General features: G+C 45.4%; 1 protein-coding gene across 2 annotated transcripts; it reads left to right on the forward strand.

Annotated features, from left to right (window-relative positions):
* Window positions 1-2049: 2049 nt before the first annotated feature.
* BAG3 (BAG cochaperone 3) lies at window positions 2050-19830 on the forward strand. 2 transcript variants are annotated; one of them, XM_040564522.1, is made up of 4 exons: window positions 2050-2337; window positions 12844-13200; window positions 15257-15637; window positions 18511-19830. In XM_040564522.1, the coding sequence occupies exons 1-4, from the start codon at window positions 2167-2169 to the stop codon at window positions 19282-19284; spliced, it is 1683 nt and encodes a 560-aa protein (XP_040420456.1). In that variant the 5' UTR covers window positions 2050-2166; the 3' UTR covers window positions 19285-19830. The 2 variants fall into 2 exon arrangements, with proteins under 2 accessions (XP_040420456.1, XP_040420457.1); XM_040564523.1 differs by lacking the exon at window positions 15257-15637 and having other exon boundaries at window positions 2066-2337.
* The last annotated feature ends 1327 nt before the right edge of the window (window positions 19831-21157 follow it).

The following is a 21157-nucleotide window of genomic DNA, read 5'->3' on the forward strand; positions in this document are numbered from 1 at the left end:
TGAGCCCATTTTCAAGATTTGTGAAGACCCTGTAAAGTATATTAACTCCGGGCAACTCTGATTACATGGTTTCTTGTTATTTTGGAGCAAACCCCGAAGCAAAAGCTGAGACTGGTACCCCTGGGTATGCAAAGCAGGTATGCACCTGGAGACGTCAGGAGTGCTGTGTTGGCACCTATATGAAGAAGACAGCGGTCTCTGCAGAAAATAGGCAATGCTTCTTGATTGTTGTCCCTTCTGAAATGGAATATATTATAGATCCTCAGCCTGAAGTCTCATCTGAAATTAGCCAGAGACTACATAAATTTACATATCTTAAAAAGAAATTTTCCTGAACCCAGGATTTTTTGCTGAGTAGTACTCCTTACATCTCCATAAATTATTCTGCCCTGAAATATACCACCTACCTGGGAGTCCTTGCAGCTTTAGCTTTAAAGTTAAAGCTTTTTTAGCTAAAATCTACCTGTCACGGACAAGAATTTAATTAACAGGGAGAGTATGAGATCTAGCCAACTAACATCAGTCACTCAGAGGCTTTCCCTTCTCAGTCCACACTCATCCCTCTCCAGCTGGACGCTTGTCCACCCGTGGGTTTTGCTCCTGCAGAAGCTCAGGAGGATCCTGACCTATCAGCCCATGCTAATTTCTGTGAAACATCCTCATCTCTGCAAGGTACACACAAAAACATATATCTTATGCCTCTTAGATACTCCTTAGCATTTTCCTTTTATTTCCACCTACTTGCTGACCTTTATTATTAACTCTAAGTGTATGGTTAGCAATCAGCTGCAGCAAAACAAAGAAACCCATTGACTTCTCTATTTACACTCTATCAGATACAAAACCCATCAGCTTCCTCAGCTTACACGAATCATTCTCCTGCAAGACCTTTTAACATCTGTGTCCCCCACGCCTGAATCAGCTGCTTCTGTTGACTTGGTGAGGACTCCCAAATGCTACAGAGAACATATGGTCAGAGCGTGCCTCTTTCTGTTATGAGACAGTGAAATTTCTCTGCAGATTTCTACAGATCGGAAGCGGGGCAGATCTCTGATATGAAGTGTTCTGAGACAAATGCTGACATTGGTGAGGCTGAGTGGAGATCTTACGGCACTGAGAGCACAGGACAGGTAGCAGGCATGTCGAGGGCTTGGCACCACACTCCTGGACTGGCTGCAAGATGTGCTAGGTACCAAGCCAGGTACCCACAGGAAACGGGTAAGTCACTAATGATGATGATAATGCTGGCATCTGAAAGTGAAGACTGAAAAACACGATCTGTTTATGATACTTCTGAGTCAAAGGCACACAGCAATGATAGAAAAAGCAGTCCCTGACGGCCCGCTGTGTGGATCCAGGGGAGTGTGCAGGATGACGGGCTGGGGGAATGATGGATGAGGGTTGAGCAAGGGCTGGGTCTGGCGGCGTGATAAACAACACTCAGTGTCAGGGCACGCGGGAGTATCAGCGTCAAGGCGTATCAAGAGATCTGTGGTCCTGCCCCAAGCAGGACGAGGTCCTGGCTGCCCCAGGGGTGCGCTCAGGCGGCATTTTCCAAAGCAAGAGATACTTTGGTAATGAGCATCTATCTCAGAGGAATGCGTGCCTCCAATTCCTTGAAGCTTTGCAGCAGGTAATGCCTGCGCTTGAGGGACACGGCGGTCACTCTTCGCTCTGCTTCAAGCAACCTCCAAGAGGCACCTGCGACGGCTCCTGTGCCGAAAGCGAGCTGCAGGCCGCGACTCACCAGGACGATAAAACAGCCGATCCTGAAGAGCAACGCCTGTGCTCTCCCTGACCCGCAGCAGACCTTATTTCTTCCTTTTGTCACCCAAACCCTTCACCCACCGGGCACGGGGGGCTGCCCCTCAGCGCTCGCCCCGCGGTGCCGGGGCACTCCCAGCCGCCGGCGCGCCGTGCTGGAGGCCACCAGAAGTTTCCAGCCGGGCAGCTCGGCCACCTCCCTCCTCCTCCCCCTCCTCCTCCTCCTCCTCCTCTTCGTCGTCGTCGTCGTCTCCGTCCCCTCCCCTTTCCCCTCCTCCGCCGGCCGGCGGCGATTTCCAGACACTTCCAGCCCCGTTCCCCCGCCCGCCCCCCGCCCCGCGGCGGATAAAGCGGCGGGGCCGCGCTCCCCGCCCGGCACTCGGCGCATGGCCCGGCCGCACCATGAGCGCCGCCGCTCACTCCCCGCTGCTCCAAACCGAGGGCGGCTCCGACCCGCTGCCCCCCGGCTGGGAGATCAAGGTGGACCCCCAGACCGGCTGGCCTTTCTTCGTGGACCACAACAGCCGCACCACCACCTGGAACGACCCCCGCCGCCGGGGGGAGGCGGCCAAGGTAGGGCGGGGGGCGGCGGGGCTGGGGCGGGGGGCGCGGGTCGGGGCCGGGCCGGGGGGTCCCCGCCGAGCGCAGGGCGGTGCGGTGAGGCCAGGAGCTGCCTTTTGTCTCTGACGCACTGCAGGCCCTTTTTTGTGCATTAAATCACCCGATACCTCGGCCCTGTAATGTTTATTTAAAGTTGGTCAAGTCCGCCCAGCATTTGTTGGTTGGTTGTTTTTTTTTTTGTTTTTTTTTTTTGGCTGCGAATAAAGCCCGAGCGGCGAAGAGCGTTTCAGAGCAACCCGATCTGGGCTCGTCAAGATTTTTATTCCTTTTTTTTTTTTCTTTTTTCTTTTGGTCTGGTTATAAATCGTCCCAGTCACTTCACTCTCTGGTTCAGTTTTGTCTGCGAGTGTGCTTGGGGAAAATCCCATCCTAGTCCAAATATGTCCATGGCTGAGGGGAGCGGGGCTGGGATCCACCAGGGCCCTCGGACACGGCTTTTTCAAGCCAAACTCCGAGTTTTCGGAAGTTAACAGCCGCTTGACCTGCGCTAGCGCCTTCCTAATGCGATGACTAGACAGAAAGTGCTGGAAACTTGAGCCGGAGGAGAAGTTGCCAGCCTGGTGGAAAACCAATTCCCGTGGGGTTCTCTCGCATTTCTCCGCGAGTAACGTCGCTTTCGCCCCGAGTGCGCCCGACTTGGCAGCCTCGCCTTAGCTCCCGCCGCCCCACAACACGGGCGGTGGCGAAGCACCGCAGCCCAGCACCCTTCGGCCGTCCTCACCACCTAAAATGTCGCCCGTCACCGCTGTCAGGACGAGGCCCTGCCGTGCCCAGGAGGATCGCTCCCCCGGGACCGCGGTGCTGGCCGAGGGCTGTGTGGAGCCCCGTCTGGCCAGGAGCCCGCAGCCGCCTCCCTCAGCTGCCAGCCGCGGCTCCGGGCCCGCTGGAAGGAGCCAGCCGCCGCCTGGACGTGGCGCGTGTGGAGCCCGAGGAGCTGGCAGCCTGCAGCCCAGCAGCAAAGGGCTTTGATCATCGTGACACGGCTCGTGGCCAGGCTAACGCTGACAGCGGCCCTTGCTTCGGTGTTTTGGGCGAGGAGAACCTTGAGGCTGCTTGGTGTGGGGGGAGAAGCGCTGCCTGGGCTGCCATTTTAAAAATAAGCCTCCCCCCAAAACGTATTGTGTGTCAAACATCTCACATACAGCCTTTGGAAGACACCCGGTAACTTCAAAACGTGTCTTCAACATAACTATTACAACTTGATTTTTTTTTCCCCTGTAGCCATGTATAAAACACGAGGATCAAAGCACTAAAGAAATAAAAGAACGTAATATTTGTTAAAACACTAATTGCCCATTTTATGAGTGCAGACTTAAAAGAAATGAAGGGGCTGTGGTTTTCTAGCATCCTGCAGCTAAAGCCAGGTAACTTGGTGCAGCTGCATTCACAAAGTGCTCTTTGAAATTGAGGAATTGAGTCGTAATTGACGAAACATATCCCTTATCCCATTTTCATCTGAATTATGAACTACATAATTCTAGTAATAATGCAAAAATCTTAGAAAAACTTAACTTGATAATGTGAGTAGTGAGACTGGCATAAGGAAAAGTGCTTTAACTCCTTTTTGGAGCTGCTGTCTTCGTGGTGTAATGAGGTACCTACTAACACTGGCTGTTACGGCAATAAAAATAATAAATAGCATGTTTTTCATAACCATAAAGCATACTTGAGCAGAAAAGCACGCTATTTACTCAAAGGCTTTTGTTATGGAAATACCACTTGAAACTAACCCATTTAGGAGAAAAGTCACTTTTAAGCTGCATTTGATAATTGTATGAAAACAGGATTTGAAGTGCTCTAATGGATCAGTGCTCTTTTTGAGTGGGTGCCTGAAACAAAACAAATTTTCAGCCCTATCTGCTGCAAAATCTGTGGTAATGAAAAGCGCCTCCTCTCCTGCCAACCTCCAAGGGTTGTTACAGAGAAAGTTGCACCTGCTTTTGAACTGGTTTTGTGGAATACATTTTTTTTTCCAAACAGCAAAATCTATTATTGCTCACTATAAGCAGAAACTTGTATGCTTTGGGACTGTTCAGAGGGAGGGAAATGCTTCCAGAGGTGGTAATAGAAAATTGTTGCAACTTGTGGTGATAGAAGTAGTGGGTAATGGTGGTGTGGTAAGGCCGTTTGTTACAGCCTAGAGTTAAGAGCGTCTGCTTGAATTAATGAATGGCCTCTGAAATCTTTCGTTCCTCGCAGTACCAGTTTATTTCATGAGTAGGGATACTAAGCAAAAGAGTCTCAGAATCAGACCCACAGGAAGTACTTCTCTTCCTAAATAATATTTTCTTAGCTGAACGGTGCCAAAGAAGACAGATTAGCCAGTGACTCTGAATTTCCCATCCAGTGGTGGTTTTTAAAAGCATTTGATTCTTTTTTTACCTGAACAAGGATAAAATTACAGATGTAGGCACAAAGTATTACTATCCTTCTCAGTTTCCTAATTCTTAGTCTACTTTAAATGAGAATTTAAGGGGTTTAAAAGTGATCAGAGAATTGCAAAAGCTGACTTGATGTGTCAGACCGTGTCTTTTCAAGGATGATGGTGCAGAGACAAAACTGGTACTGACTCTGATGCATTGATTTCATTAGTGAAACAAGTGTGGTTTTGATCCCCTTTATGATGGTCCTTAAACCTTTACAACCTGTTTCTCCTTGCTCTCTCTGCTGAATAGTCATTCCCTTTTTAAGGAGACCTAGGTACAGAAATGAGCTGTCACCCTGCAGGTGGGCAATGAATGGAGCACGGGTCTAAAGCTAACTGAGCTTTTTTTAGCTGAGTGATCCAGCGGAGGCAGCATTAATAACAGTGCTATCTTCAACAAATCATTGATCTTGGTCTCCTTACTTACTCTAGGTTTAACGTGTGTAACTATGCTGACTGCAGTAACTGTACCAGATAAATAATCGGGTAAAACAAGAAATGGCTCTCTTAGAATTTTAACCCATGACAGAGCCATTTTAAATGGAGCTGGATCTTAACTTTACATTTAAGTATGTAGCTTTCATACATCATTGAGATTCAGGTGGCTTTCTTTCATTTTTCTTGTCCAGTTTGGCCTCTTATTTACCCACACAAAGGTTGTATGTCCTTCTTGTGCACATTTATCCCAGCTATTTGTATGAAATCACTGCAGTATCAGGCTGGACTAGGGAGGCCTTACTGAGAAAGAATAGAAAATCTCTTACTGTACTCCAGTGAGAAATAAGCCATGACTTTGCAGATGACTGCAAAACATTTACTATCCAAACTTCTTGGTAGACTAATGATTTTCTTTCAAGTGTCTAATTAGTTAATAGCAAGTCATCTTAAAGGTACAATCAATATCACGAAGTGCGTGTATATGCTTATTTCTTTTACTAGCAGCGTCACTGTTTCTCCTATAACTTATTTGCTAGGATTATTGATTTTTGTATGTTTGTCTGTTTTTCCTGTGCTAACTTACACTGACCTACAGCAGCATACTTTCCTTGAGGCTGTCTCATGTTAAATTGTTTACCTGGTGTTCCCCAAAGTGTTGATCAAAGGAGACTATGTTTTAAGAAGAAAACATAGCAAGGCTTGTATAAATATGTATTGATGCCCGTTCCGTATGGTGTTCCCACATGCAGTAAACCCAATGGGAAATGCTGTGACTAAAAATAGACCAAAGGAATTGACTGTGCTGAGCTTCACTGAAGGCACTGATGGTGATCGATAGCTCGCTAACGCCGTAGGTTTGAGCCTGGCTGGCTGGAAGAGCCTTTATGTCTGGGAACAGTCATAAAAGCGGTATATTTATTGGCTGCAAGTGGCGCATCGACCTAAACAAAGCGGGGGAAAGGCATCTTAATCTATTACTGATGGATGCTGTAGTGTTCATGGAACAGCTCGCTGTGGCTCAGTTCCTGTCCTTACCCTTGCTGTTAATTCATGACTGTTGCATCTCTTTTCTCTGCTTCCCCAAATAAGTCTTAAGTCACTCGATTCCCATCTCTTTAGCAGTGAACTTATTTTTGAGTGCTGACTTCTCATGTTCAACTTGACTAAAAAATTCTTGGTAGACCAAATTAGAAATTGCATTGAAATTTCAGTAGAGCCTCTCTGAACCTCTGCATCTTTTGCAGTGGTTCACATCAGTGGAAAGGAATGTCAGAAAAAATAATGTTTTAACTCCGTTTTACCTGCAGTGTCTTTTTTTTTTTTTGTATATTACTTATGCTGATACGCACTCTGTTACAGTCAGGTTTACAGTTCACCCCTTCCTTAATAAATTAGTTACCAGGTTAGAAATGTATATATAAAATGTACGATATAGAGAACTTGGATAATTACCAGTAGGAGACTTCTGGAGGGTTGTGTGCTGGCTTTGTCCAGGCTCCCTGAAGCTGCTTTATGTACCTATTTTAAACCTGACTTGATAGAACATGGTAAACAGGGAAATAACTTATGGAGATAACAATTAAATGAAAATGAGGGGTAGGTCAGATCAGAAATAAGGAAAAGGAACTGAAATTAAACTAGAAATAACGTGGCAGTGTTTGGGCTACCATGCAAGAGGAAAAGTAGGAAAGACCTTAATTCTCGGTTCTGCTTGAGTCCCAACACGGCATGCCTTTTATCTGAAGGAGAAAGGAAGAGTTCTTGTGCCAGCTTTCTTAGCTAGGAATCGTTTTTAACACCTATAACGTATACACAGGCATGACTTTTCCATAACCACATGGCAAAAATAGAATTGTTCGCACTTGAACCATGATAAGGCAGATAACAATCCAATATGCTCTGGGGTATACAGACAGGATCACTCTCTAGGTAAGCGCTGTCTCCACCTCTTTCTGTGGCAGATATGCCTCTCATTGTGCCAAGCTAAGTAGAAATCTTTAACAGAAGAAACGGCTTGTTCACAAATTACGCTACTTAATTACAGATGAAAAATGTATCTTCAAATATTTTGCAGAAGCTGTTTTAAACCTTTTTATCTCCTTGGTTTTAGAAGCAGGAAAATGAGACGCAGGGTGGTGAAGCAACCTGCTGACATCACCCAGTAGGTCAGGTAGCACAGAAACATATTTTTATGGCTGATGGCAAAGCCTTATTTGATAAATAGGGTGCAGCGCAGCAAGTGCTTTTATAGTGTTGGAAAATTGCTGCTCAAGGAAGTGAAGCCTGAAAACTGCTGGGTGCCACATGACATCCAGATGAAAATGTAGACCCTCACTATATAACCTATGGAACTCACGGCTGACTTTTCAGCTAACAACTTACTCTTTTTTTTATGGGGGCACTGTTTTGCTGCTTCTTGAGGCTTATCCTTCCTTCTGTGTTCCGAACTCTGGCTCACAGCTGACAGCAGGAAAGCGATAGCTTGGCCACCTGCTCCTTAGGTAAGCAGGCAGTGAGCAGAAATTGGGAAACAGGCAACGTCATGCATGTGGGCCTGGACAAGGACTTGTCTGCTGGCCCTTCAGAGGGCTTTCCCTCAAACCTGTGCATGGAAGCCGTCAGGATGGGTGACACCAGTTGTCCGAGAGCTCAGTGCTCCTGCCATCTCGGGACGTGTTTGGGTTGGCCCCTGTGCGTGGGCCAGCTTCCACTCGCAGGCATGAAGGTGAAACATCTTCCTGCCACACCAAGATGGCATTGCAGCCTGAGGAAGAGTCATCTTTGTGATCAAAAAAGAGCAGTTGCAGTTCCTGAAACAAGATAGATCTCGCTCAAAGATGGCCAACAGGTTTGCTCCAGTAAGGCTGTCGGCTCCGAAAAGCTTAGGTTTAGATTTCTCCTTCGATTTTTGCTAGTAATTGTTTGCTTCTAATGATGACATTGTGTCCCATCAGTTAGATCATGCATTAATGTACTACCTGTGTAATACAACACGATAATTACAAGAGAGAACAAAAGGCCTATTTGCCTACACAGGTGTATGTTGTGAAATAAAAGGCAGCATTCAGCAAATAAAACATCAAAAGCAGCTCAGTGTATAAATAAGTTTCATGATGTGACTGACACGAAGGTCTACTGAGACAGCTCATGAGGCTAAGCTTATTCATGGTTTCCTTCAGTCATTAGCTAATGATATCTTGCTGAAATGCCTGTGTGCTCAGTGTATTTATTTGAGCACAAATTGTGAGTAAAAGAATGAGAATGCAAAAGCGTTTGGTGCCTGAAACAGCAGCGGGAAGTTACAGGTCAGCGCCGAGAGCAAATCGCTCTCCACCGTGCCACGTGGGTAATTCCCCAAGAAGTACTAATGAGAGGAAACTTGGTTGTTGTATTTCAGTCACTTACTTTAGTTACTTGTTCTGTTCCGAAGGAACATGATAGTACTACTCCTTGCTTTCTGAAAATACAGGATCTGGGCTTAAAATCACACAGGCTGTGTGCTGTCAAGTCAGAATTTGTCAGCATTTTCTCAGTCACTGGAGCAACCAGGGTACTTTTATTTGCTTGATACTCTTTAAAGCATCAGCTTAAAAGTTCAGAACCATACTGAAGTCAAGAGACCTGCTTGCATACAGAAAGACACTTTATCACTTGGTAATGTTCGTAAAACTCGTGCTCCTTTGCTGGATAATATTTACGAAACAAGTATAACTTAAATATTTGTACTTTTGCTCTCCATCAGGTATGGAGATGCTGTATATATGGTTTGGAAAACTGGATTTACTGTACTGCAGATAATATCTGTACAGTTTAAGAAAAATGCTACTGTGTGACGGTAGCAAAATCACTTAACTTCTCTTTCTGTAGGACATTCTGGTGTAAGAGGAATTAAAAATGTATTTTACCAGCAGTTTCAAAAGGGAGATTCCAAGCGTGATACAACCTTTCAAGTAACCTGGTTTGTGTGCAGAATATTGACGAGCTTCCTGACGTTGGCACAGCCACCTGGATGACTTCATGGCGGTTTGCTAGCATAAGCAGAGAGGGACGCTGCAGGTTTCTGTGATTCTGTAATAACATTTGGTCAGTCCTTGGAGCACGTCGGGCATTAGGTCACTGTCCGTCCGGATGGACAGTACAGCTGTGCAGGGAGCTTGGTGGCAAGGTTATCTCTCCTGTGCTTTTCCCCAGTGGCACAGTGTCAGAGCTCGCTTAATCTGTGAGTGAGTTTGAGGATTTTAGCGTCGCTCCTGGCTGTGCCCTTCCCATGGGAAGCCAAGTGTAGGATGTGGGGGTATGAAGCGTTTTTTCCAGTTGCACAACTCGTGCTGGCTGCACCTCCCCGTGCTGTGGTGATGACCTCAGGACAGAAGCGCCTGTCCCCTTCCCAAGAGGTAGGATCGCTCCCGAGCTCATCTTCTCCATGCCTTGGCCTGTGTGGAGCAGCTCCCGCAATGGCGCGGTGCAGCTGAGTTTCTGGGGCTCTCTGAGCTACCTGAGGCGTAGGCTGGGGCTGGTTAAAATTTCTGAGCTTCCTGGGGGAGTTTTTGGCAATTCTGTGCTCCCTCCTTTTTGGGGGATTCTGTCTCTTAAATATGAAGAGAGCTTGTGATCACTGTGGGGTCTTGTGATCACTGTAGGGTTCTGCTGGTTATGGGGACCTTCCTCAATACGCTGTTGCTTATAATTACTCCATTTCGTTGTAAAAAGTACTCCTTGTTTCCTTGGGTGAGGGGAAGAGGAATTTTCTTAATGCAGTAACAGAAGTTGTGTTCTTCCTGGTTGTGTTTCACCAGGAAGGATGGTGGACTAAGACTTCTAAAGCAAAAATAAATAGATTTCAACCGGTAATATCTTTTATGGTGATTTGTATTTGGTTTTGCTCCTCGACTGTTTCAGATAATGTGCTTGTGAACTTAGCAAGCAAAAGCCATCTTTGTGAGAGGGCAAGTAGAAACCAAAAATGGAAGCTTTTGCTCTGAGCTGGCTGTGCTGTGAAATTTGGGAATTGAAGCATTCAGAGGGGATCCACAAACACCTCGTCCCCAGCGCTGCAAGGAGAGTTCTCCAGGGCCTGGTCCCGCTCCCTCACGCTGTGCCCAGACACACCCGAGTTTCTCCTGAGCTCTTCCCCAACCTGTTTGTCAGGGTTGGAAAGTGGCTCTCCTGCACAAAACAACTTTATTCCTTATTTTTTGGAGGGGCTGAAAGCATATGTGGGCATATCGGGAGCTGTGTGCTTGTGCCGTTGTGCTGGCTTGTCATTAAGAGTGAGCCTGACTCTCTTGGAGCCCCCTCAGCCGCCTGCTCCAAGGCCTCGTCAGCCCCGTCCCCACATCCCAGCGCTGTTCCCCGTGCAGGGCGTTTCACCACACGCCAGTTCTGTGTGCTCATGGATGTGTGAAACCAGGGGGAGAAAGGGAACAGGAAAGGAGGAGGAATGTGGAGAATGTGGCGATACGAACTGGCTAACAGCAGCAGCCGTTTATGGAGTTAAGCATTAATTACGTGCTGAGGAGAACAGCGTGGATCGGGGAGAGGAGCGGTGAGGAGAGCGCCTTCCCCCTGTCCGATCTGCCTGCCGCAGCGCTACGGTGCTGGGAGACAGGGCAAAGCTGTGTTTGTTCACGAATTATGGACTGCTCCCATCTGACTACTGCTAAGTGACAGAAAACCCCTCAAATACAGGGGAGGAAAAGCCTGGAACCAGCTCTGCTGTAAGAATAAATGAGGAATTACAAGGGTATAGTTGACGCTGTGGCTCTTAAAGAGGGGGCAGTGAAACTTGCCAAAAAATTTGCTTCAGACATAAACTGAACAGTTTCAAAAAGCAGTCCAACCTGATTTTTCGTCAGTTTTAGGCCACTTGCTTTTTTTTTTTTCACCCGCTCTGGAGCTGCAGAGGCAGACCCGTCAGGTTGCTGCGATGGTTCAAAGCAAGGGCAGCCTGAAGGGGCTGGAAACGGAGATAAGGGGGGGCCAGGCTCCTAGGAGGAGTCTCGTGGAGGCCGGGACAGTGATACACCGAGAGTGCTGAAGCCTTGACAGGGATTTATGGCTTAGCACAGCTCGAGGAGACCGAAGGGCTCGTCTCCAAACGGAGCAGCTCAAAACGCCGCAAACCCATCTCTTGTTAGGGCACGGGCGGGTGTTGCTGCGGGGTCTGGCAGTGCTCGGCGTGAGCACATCCCCTTTTTGTAGCAGCTAGGGGCTTCGCCGGTCCAGCAGAACGGGCGATCAGTCATCGGGGTCCCGAGGCCCCCAGACCGTCGGCTCTCGGCGGGCGCAGGCAGCTTCCCGGCAGAGTGAACTGAAAATGAGTCATCTGCCGCGGTGCCGCGCTGGGCATGAGATCATCCCGTGCTGGGGCTGGAAACGCCAACCGCCTCGCTTCTCCCGGCGAACTTTCTAGGCCTGCCTCTCCTCCGTGCCTTCTCCAGGGCTTTTCCTTTGCTCGTGGAGGGGTTTTAATCAACCAAAGGGAGTGCTTGTGGCTTTAAACTTCTTCCTTTCTGTACTTGTTGTCTTTATTTTATTGACTTATGTAAATAATGGCATTTATTCTCTTCTTCACTGCTTACAGAATTTGTCAGAAATCCCTTTTAAAGGGACAGTGTCAAAGAGGAGGAATAGTCAAAATCCTACTGTTAAAGTAGTTCTTAATGAATCAGTATACTAATGTGTACAGAAGCTGCATAAATGAAATATTTTTGCTGTTTAAACACCTCTTTAAAAATAGGGTTTCTAACACTTGCGCCATATGTCCCCTTATTAAATTCTCCTCTTACTGAATAATGACATTACCCTCTGAATGACAGAGGTGCTTGTTACATGATCTGACTTAGAGATACATCTGGAACTTGGCCCTAGCGGGGCCTCAAAATAGAATGACCGGAGCAGGAAGAACTTACTAGAGGACTTGTGAGGGATCTTGGTACAAACCACTTCCACCCTTGCCAGGGCTTTGACATTGTCCAGCGAGCGTACTTGGGCAACACAGGGACTTATTTTATGTTGCTTTCCAGCATTTTCTTCCTTATTATGCTATCCCGCCTTCCCCTCTCCTTTATTACTGAAGTAGATCCTCTCTTAGCTGCAAGTGAATGTAGTCCTCTGAATGAGGCCATACCAACAGATATTGCTCTTCTGATAAGATTAGGCTTCCTTGGAAGTTTCTTTCCGGTCTTATCTGTAGCACGGGGTGGATTTGGAGAGATGCTATAAGGAAACAGCTCTGGTGTCCCACAAGCACCTACGTAAATGAGCATGGCACCACTGAAGCGGCCGGGCTGGTGGCTGTATGCAGGCAGGGCATGGTGAAGAAGAAACCTGCTGTAAGGTGGCAGGGCTTCTAAAGCCTGAGCTGGTGCTGCCAGGAGTGGGGGAGAACAACCCATTGCTGAGCAGGCTGCTCAGCTTTCTGTCATGCCTGCAGATCTGCCAGCACCTGCAGAAAGTGCTGGGATGGGCCCGAGAGAGACCGAACTTCTCGTCCCGAGCTGTGCTTTTAGGGCAGACCTCTAGGGCTGCTTTATCTTACGTGATGTATCGAGCTGAGCTACCAGTGAATGCTATGTGATGTTTTTAACTTCCAGGATGGCCAGTCGTCGGCAAACGGTCCGTCTCGCGATAGTCCCAAGCAGCTGCCAGCACGAGAAGGCCATGTGGTGTACCCCAAGCTCCGGGCTGGCTACATCCCCATCCCGGTCATCCACGAGGGCATCGACGGCAGGCAGCAGCACCCCTGCTTCTCCGCTCAGCAGCCTGGCGCGCAGCGATTCAAGACAGAGGCTGTGCCCACCGCGGCGCAGGCGCAGACACCGCTAAGGGGGGCCTACGCCGGCCCCGAGTCCCCTCCAAGGGGACCGGCCGAGGCTTCTCAGGCAGATAAACAATGTGGACAGACAACGGCAGCTGCAGCAGCCCAAGCTCCGGCCACACACGGACCTGAGGTAACTTGTCAGTACTGCTAGGGTGTGTTTGCAGAGGTCTTTGCAGCATGTATGACCTGAATGTCACACGGGTAGTTTATCCCTCAGAAAGCCAAACCTGCCACAGGATTACATTTTCCCAATACTTCCCGGGTATTAAAATGCAAAAGTGCAGAGTCATTTCAGCATAAGGATTCAACATTTTTCTGGCATCGCCAGCTTTTGTTCTCAAGTGATTTCTGCAGAAACAAGTGTATGTAAATGGCCTCTGAGTGGTGCAGGTCCTCCTACAGCAGATGAGGATTGTTTTACAGCTTATACCGGTTACCCCGCACTGGGAACACAGGCAAGTCTCTTGTGCTCTGCACAGTGAGGAACTGTGAGGTGAACTGAGTGAGAGACACAAATACAAGTGTCAGTTAACTAACAGTCAGGGCCGCTTCAGAATTTGCACTGTTCTGCTTTCCAGCTTAGTGCTCCAGCTTTATTAAGTGTGTAGACTTACATACAGCTCTAAAAGTGAATGGTGAAATACTTCTGTCCTTCAGTTGTATGTTAAAATGCTTTCAAACCACGAACTCCTTTAAAAAGAGTCACCCTGCTTGCTTTGCATTTCAGAAGGTAGGATTTTGGTTTGCCTGTTCTCTCTAATTAGCAGAATCGGGATTCATGTAACATACTGAAATATTCGCTTTTCTTCTATTCAAAGTAAGATGAGCAGAAAGTTCAGCCTTTATCAATCTGAAAACATATCCTCAATTCGGCATGTCAGCAGTGGCAGATTTTCCTCTAAAACCTGTTTTGAGTCTGAACAACATAATTAAAATTCTGCTAGCAGTTTCCCCAGCAGTCTCAGCTATCGACGCTTTGCCCATGCAGTACCAGGACAAGAGGCTCAGTTTTTCCTTCTCTCAACACCATACAGCTGAGACTGTGCTTTGTGTTACAAGCAGAATTACTTCGGGAACAACCTGTCTGCTGTGCCTTGTGTGCTCAGACAACTGCTGAGGAGCAGAGAACTCGCTGTTACAAAGTTTAGGTGGCATGGGCACTAACTGAGCAGAGCCTGTGACCTTGTTCTTAAATCCCACATCGATAAGGCTGCCAGTCGTGCCAGTGATACGTACAACAATAAAAAGCAGCATTTATTTATTTAAGGTTCCTGCATCGTAGGCAGCACCAAAAGAGGTCTTGTTCCCCATCCTCTCCTGCCTTGCCTGCCCTTTTCTCGCTTCCAGCTGCGTTGTCCTGTGCTCTCCTCTGTGCCACCTCCAGTCTTACCTGGCCTTTCACTGAGCCGTGTAACAAACACGTCAGGAAATAATCTTTTTTTCCTCATTCTTCACGACTTAAAGTGGTCAGAGAATAGTCTGATAGCTGCTGGAGTTGGTGCAAAGTAGGTGATGGACTGGCATAGCAGGAGGAGGGAGAGAGCTGTGAGCAAACGAACTGCCTTTCCCCAGATTCTGTAGACCCATAACCTGAAACACGCTAGCAGATGAATTCTGCAGCATCTCCAGTGCTTGCTCCTGCTAGCAGCAGGTCTAAGCTAGCACAGCTATCATCGCTGGTACCAAGGGGAAGGTCTTACGGCGGGGAGAAAGGGAGCATTAGCCACATGCGCATTGCCAAAGCCTGCTAGCAAAGCACATGCTTAAAAAATAAATAAATCTGTTAGCGTGATCAGGATCAGAAGTGTAAACTTTGTGTGCCTCTATTAGTGGTTTGTTTTTGTCTGCAGCGTATAATTTGTTTGCTTAACTTCAGTTTGCCTCAAATTTAACAGGTTTAGACAGGAACAGCCATGTAAAAGCAGCAAACATTCTGACTGAGCATCCACTCCCTGCTTATTCGAGGGCTGGGAATGCTGTAGCTCAGGTTTCTACTTGTTATAATGATGCTCTCTCACAACTGTGGTTTGTTTAGCGAGGCAAAGAAAGAGACCAAGGAAGTGGATCCTTTGCATGCCGGAAACACTAGTTCAGATTCCATGACCATCTCCCTCTCGCTTTGGAAATGAAAAGTACTACAAGCCAAAATGGTTAAAACTTAATAATGGATTTTGTTTTCATGGCAGCCTCAGTCTCCTGGAGCTCCTGATTCTCCAACGGTTTCCTCTCAGTCGTCTGGCAGATCCAACGCAGGAAGCCATCAGCTTCCTCGTGGTTATATTTCAATTCCTGTGATCCACGAAAATATCCAAAGGCAACCATCGCAAGTCTACCATCAGGCCCAGAAGACACACTACCCTGCCCAGCAGAGTGAATACCAAGCCCACCAACCAGTGTTTCACAAAATTCAACCAGATGACAGGGAGCCTAAGACAACACGAGCGCAGTCTCCATTCAGAGTGTCTCAGAGAGGTTCATCAAGCCGTGAAAGTTCTCCTGCCAGAGTTACCACCCAGATACAGTCCCCAGCTCCCATCAGAGTACAGACAGTTGTAGACAGACCCCAGGTATGTAGAGTGGGGAAGGTTCTCACCTGCCACTTACCTCGGTTAGCCACACTGGGCTCGAGCTGAAAAATTGGCTTATGCCAACAGGTACATGAAGGCATAGAAAGCATTCTCTGTTTCTTAAACACACAGAGATCCTGAGATAAAGTTGGCAGCAAGCTGCCTTTCAACCTATCAGGATTCTGAAGCCTGATCACTGAAATATGTTAAGCAAATCACTTCTAACACAATTTGTTTTTCTTCTTGTCAGAGTATAATTTGGTGTAATTATTCTGAGGTCATTGATACCGCATTATGTTTGCGAAAGCAAATCAGGTCCATGAGATTTGTGGCAACTATGTAAATACACCTCATTACTGTCTCAGAACCACTGAGGAGAGCATCAGATACAGAGTAATTTTCTTATGGAGAAAGAGGATCATCAAAATCTAGTCTTGAAGCTTTTTATTCTCCCTGCATGAGGCATCCTCTTGCTCATACAAAAATATCCTGGAACAATTTTCTAACTTCCTCAGAGCAGACAAGTCCTACCTTTTGTAATGACTCTTTAAATAATTTAGGACTAGGCTCGTATTTGATGGCTCTGTGTGTATGCTATCCTGGCATTTCAATACCTCAAACAAACCTTCGCCTGTCTAATGAACTAATAAATTTCACAGTGAGTATGACTGCCCTTCCTCTTCCCTAGTTCTGCCACTAAGTGCCGATATCTAGCATCCCGTATTGCATGTAATAACGCTTGGGGTACTCAATTCAGAGGTTATAAAAACGGATATTTAGATTTTAAGTGCTAGTTGTTTTATTTTGTTGAAACTGACGTTACAGGACTCCTGTAGGCTGTTCAGCTTTCCCCAAATGTATACCAAGAGTACTTCATACTCAAAACAAACAAACAAAAAAAATTAGACTGTTTGAGACAAACTACACACATCTCCTATTTTAGGAATATTCTATTTGTAAATAGTCTCCATAACAGGAGGGAAGGACTAAATCTTGATTCAAATTGTAAATACAGATAACTTTCTGAGAAGGACAAGCTGTAAATCTCCTTTTCTGGAATAATGCTTGATGCTAGTTGTCAAGCGTCAAGAATTCTTCAACACAAAATTACCTTTTGCTAGGAATTTGACAAGTGAGTGTACAACACCCAACAATTCTCATTTCCTCCCTTCAGAGACTTCACATGGAAAATGACAGGAGTGGAATTAGTTTAGGATTTTTGAAAATTGGGTGTTAGGACAAAACAGTAAAAACTTCATTAGCAGCACATAAGTTAAAATGTTAGTTTATTTATAGGGTTGAGAATTTAAGCTCCCTAACTGAATTATATGTTTAATAGGTAAATAGTAACACTGTCAGTGTGGGCCATTTATTTATCTGGCTTAAATATAAATGTAGGTATTTTACTTCAGCTATCTAAATCCACGAGAGAGAGATCTACTACCTTTCCAAAAAAACCTTATATGTGCATGAATAATGAAGGGGGTGGCAGATCAAGGAAAACACACATCTCATGAATTCCAGTTTTCCAATAAGATTTCAAAATTCCTATCAGTTTTAAGAGATTTCTAATTTGATGACTGACTGTTACATCTGTAATGATCCCAAGGATTGTCTCTAGTAGCTATGGTGTAATAAGATTTGCATGCAGAAGTTACTTTGTCAATACTCTAAAGATAAAATCAGCAAAAACAAGCATTAGCAAAAAAATTAATACCTTAAACAGGAATGGGATGAGAGTAGCCCAAAAGATGATTAAAACCCAGCAAAGTACTGCCAGCTTTTCAAGAAATACTAGCTCTTAGTTGCTGACACACTAAGGATGAAATGTTGATGCTGAAGTCAGCTGCAGAAATCCTCCTGACTTCAGTCAGGCTGGGACTTTGCTGTAATGCCCTATCTTACAAAACTGCTTGTAGGGCTAATTTTAATGAGTTGGTGGGTCAAAATTTAATGTTTTTGGTATTAGTACTCGCTGTAATAGCTTAAAAACAGTAACTGTGTGAACTCTTCAGCACAGGGCTTTTTGTGTTTAAGAACACTGAAATACAGCAACAAACGGGGAAGAATAATCATTTGGAGTATGCTGAAATTGCCTTTCTGGAAGTACTGAAAATGGGTTGTTATTTCAAATTTGGTTTAAATTCATCACCAGGCTTGAGGGAAAGTAACTAAAATTCACTGCTAATTGAGGATAGCAAGAGGAGTGTGGAACAAGACTCCTGTTGGGCTCAAAGGCCACGTGGCTCCGTTTAAGTCCCGACAGTTTGGACTGCACTTTATGGAGCAGAAGGGGAGGCTCACGGCTTGCTTATACTTGCCACAGCTGAGGGTTGGACGGGCAAAGCTGTAGATTGTAACAGAAAGAGGACAAGGGGAAACTTTCCTCTCTCTGTTCCTTCTGCTCGTTCTTATTTCCTAGCTTTTTCACTCGCCTTGTTCTTACTCTGCCATTGCAAAGTGATAGGAGCCAAGACCACTCTAAGAGTTAAGGGAACGGGGAAGAGGAGCTTGGGAGCACCATTGCCTAATGCTTGGCAACAACCTATAATGAATGCATTTTCCATGTTTAAGTGCTGAGGCCTTTATTTTTCTTAAGAGCACCTGGTGGCTGTTACAGGTATTCCAATTTGAAACAGTTTGGCCTGGATTTCAGAAGAAAAGGTACTGGTATCTTCTGACAATTCAGGTGTTTTTCTAGGAGATTTCAAATGAGGTACCCACAGTTAGGAATCTTTCCTAAAAAATAAAAATAAAATAAAAATAAAAAAATCTTTGACTAATCTTTGGCTTTTTGTCAATTTTGTTACTTTTTAAACAGAGTAGGCAACATGGTTTATTTTGTTTCAACACAATTTTGTCTTCCTCACCAGGTTTCTCAGCAGCAAGCCCCACCTCAAGAGCTACCAAGACCATCTCCACCACCTGAAATCAAAATGGAAACCAAGGCAGTCCCACCACCCGAACCCGAGGTGCCTTCATCATATATCCCAATTCAGGTCACCCACCAAGAACCAGATTCTAAAGTACCACCCCAGAAGCCTCCAGTTGTGGCAGAGAAAGCTGATAAAAAGGTTCCCTGCCCAGCTAAGGTTGTTCTCCCCCAGGAAAGGCCTGCTCCTGAAGAAGCTGCACCACCGAAGACAATGGAAACAGGAGAACCTCAAAAGCATCCTGGTGTTTTGAAAGTGGAGGCAATTCTGGAGAAAGTACAAATGCTTGAGCAGGCAGTCGACTCCTTTGAAGGCAAGAAAACTGACAAAAAGTACTTGATGATTGAAGAGTATTTGACCAAAGAGTTGCTAGCCCTAGACTCAGTGGACCCCGAGGGTCGTGCGGATGTGCGCCAGGCCAGGAGAGATGGTGTAAGGAAGGTCCAGAACATTTTGGAAAGACTTGAACAGAAAGCAGAAGATGTCCCAGAACCAGTTCAAATTGATGGACTTCAACCTACCTTGCCAGAGCCTAAGCCACCACAGGAAATCATGGAGATTGAACCTGTGGTAGTCAAGAGCAAGGGAGATACCAGTAATAAAGATGGTAAAGAGCAAACCGAAATGGAAAGGCATCCGCCCGAGACAAAGGAAGAAGTGTTTACCAATCTGGCCACCACGACAAACACACCTAATAATCCAACCGAACCCTAGTCACCTGCTGAAATTAAAAAAATCTCTCAAGACTTTATAACTTAAAGTGTGTTTAAGTGAATTTTAAGTTGCATGCATTTCCAGAGCTCTTTTCAACTGGTTTTTAATCAACATAGCAGCTTGGGACACAGTAAACACTTTGTGGGGGAAGGAGGGAGTTAGAAAGAAATGCATTTATCCTTTATTCTTACACTATGTAAAAGACATGTCTCAAAAATAAACCCTGTAAATTACTCTTTTAGGTCAGCTGAGTTGGGGGGGAGGAGGGGAACAAAAAAAGGAATGACTTCAGGGTTAATATTGATGCATGTTGGTTAGGGTGTATTCTTCTGCAGGTGATTTTTGTAAAATCAGTGGCCTGCATTGTCAGAATACCAGTCCTTCTATAAGTGTAGCCACTCTAACAGTAACGTTTTTATTTTTAATGTTCACAGTTGGGCACTTTAATGATGGATAGAAAGTGTGTAAGAAGCTGTAGGGATATTTATGTGTGCAGGACTTCAATGCTATATTTTAAGAGGGAAATAAAATACTATAGAAGCCTAATTTAGTCTTGTGATTTTATGAGCTGGAAATGTAAGAGCAGCAATCGGTTTCAAATACTCTTCTAAACATACATATTTCTTCTGGTACACCATTGCAGCTGAAGTTTGACAGCTGCTTTCTCATCAAGACCAAAATATGCCTTTTTCCATTCGCTTGCTTCCTTTTAATTTCATTGTTATATCACATATATGGATCGAGGAAAGAATTTGGCTTAGGTTTTTTTTTTTTTTAAATCTCATGTTCCTGGGAATCGGAAGTCAACAGAAATTTGCTGGTGCCTTACAGAAAAATTAGAACATCTTAATTTGTTCTGCAAACTCATTAGCCTCTTAGTAACAGCTACTGCTGAATTTGCAGCCAAACACAGTTTGTTTTGCAGAGCACTTTGAACACTGTGTATTAATTTCCAGCTAGAGACACTTTGTATTCATAGTACAATTAAGAAGTAATACTCTCATTTCACAAACAGTTGAAGCATTACGTTGGGGTTGGTCTAAGTGATGAGCAAGATACAGTTAAGCAAGGAATATAAAACGTACTTCGGCTTACATTCATGTAAAATGAAAGCAGCAGACTCAGACCAGTGTGGAATGATTGCAAACGAGAAAGGAGCCTTAACCGAACTCCAGAAATTACTCTGGGCTTTCATTTGTAAAACGAACAAATCTTTTTTTACATGATAGCTCATGTTTTCAGCAGATGAGGATCATACTCTGAATCATGGGATTAGGTTGGAAATTAGGTTTAAACCCATCTGAAAAGCTGGTTTTAAGAGGCAGGAGTGGTAATTTAAAATTGTTGCTCTTTATCAGAAGAATATGGAATTAAATTGTAATACAATCAATGTTTTTAAATAACAAATGCTCTGTGGACTGTCTGCTTAGTTGTAGGTAGAAGGTTGATGCTTCTTTTAGTTTCATTTTGATAGTCAACAACACCATGTAAAAATACACAATGTCTTGTAACCGTTTGGCTACCCTAGCTTCTGGAGCAGCATTGTAGGCATTCCAGCAGAAGAGGTGTGAAAGTTCATCCGCCTGCATAATTCTTGTATGAACTCACTGCAGTGACACATTCCTCCAGCAGGATTGCATTTCAGCTGAGGACACACGGCTCTGACATCATGTAACAAAAATACTTAAATAGAAGAAAATCAGCTGTAGGTTCTCCCGCCGAAGCTCCAAGCAAGGCCTGGGGGAGGCACAAGGCTGCGTGAGGCTGCATTTCCTTCTGGTTTCCTTTAGTAGCCCACTGAGGTAATGCAGATCAAACCCACCTCGTTAGCTGAGATGGCAATGTACAAATTCAGATTGCAGTCATAAAAACA

This window comes from Cygnus olor, chromosome 7 (assembly GCF_009769625.2).
Source record: "Cygnus olor isolate bCygOlo1 chromosome 7, bCygOlo1.pri.v2, whole genome shotgun sequence".
Taxonomy (NCBI): domain Eukaryota; kingdom Metazoa; phylum Chordata; class Aves; order Anseriformes; family Anatidae; genus Cygnus; species Cygnus olor.

Coding starts and splice junctions, on each gene's coding strand:
- BAG3 (XM_040564522.1), top strand. CDS start 2,167: ATGAGCGCCGCCGCTCACTCCCCGCTGCTCCAAACCGAGGGCGGCTCC. Junction 2,338..12,843: donor GCCGGGGGGAGGCGGCCAAG/GTAGGGCGGGGG, acceptor TTTAACTTCCAG/GATGGCCAGTCGTCGGCAAA. Junction 13,201..15,256: donor CGGCCACACACGGACCTGAG/GTAACTTGTCAG, acceptor TTTTCATGGCAG/CCTCAGTCTCCTGGAGCTCC.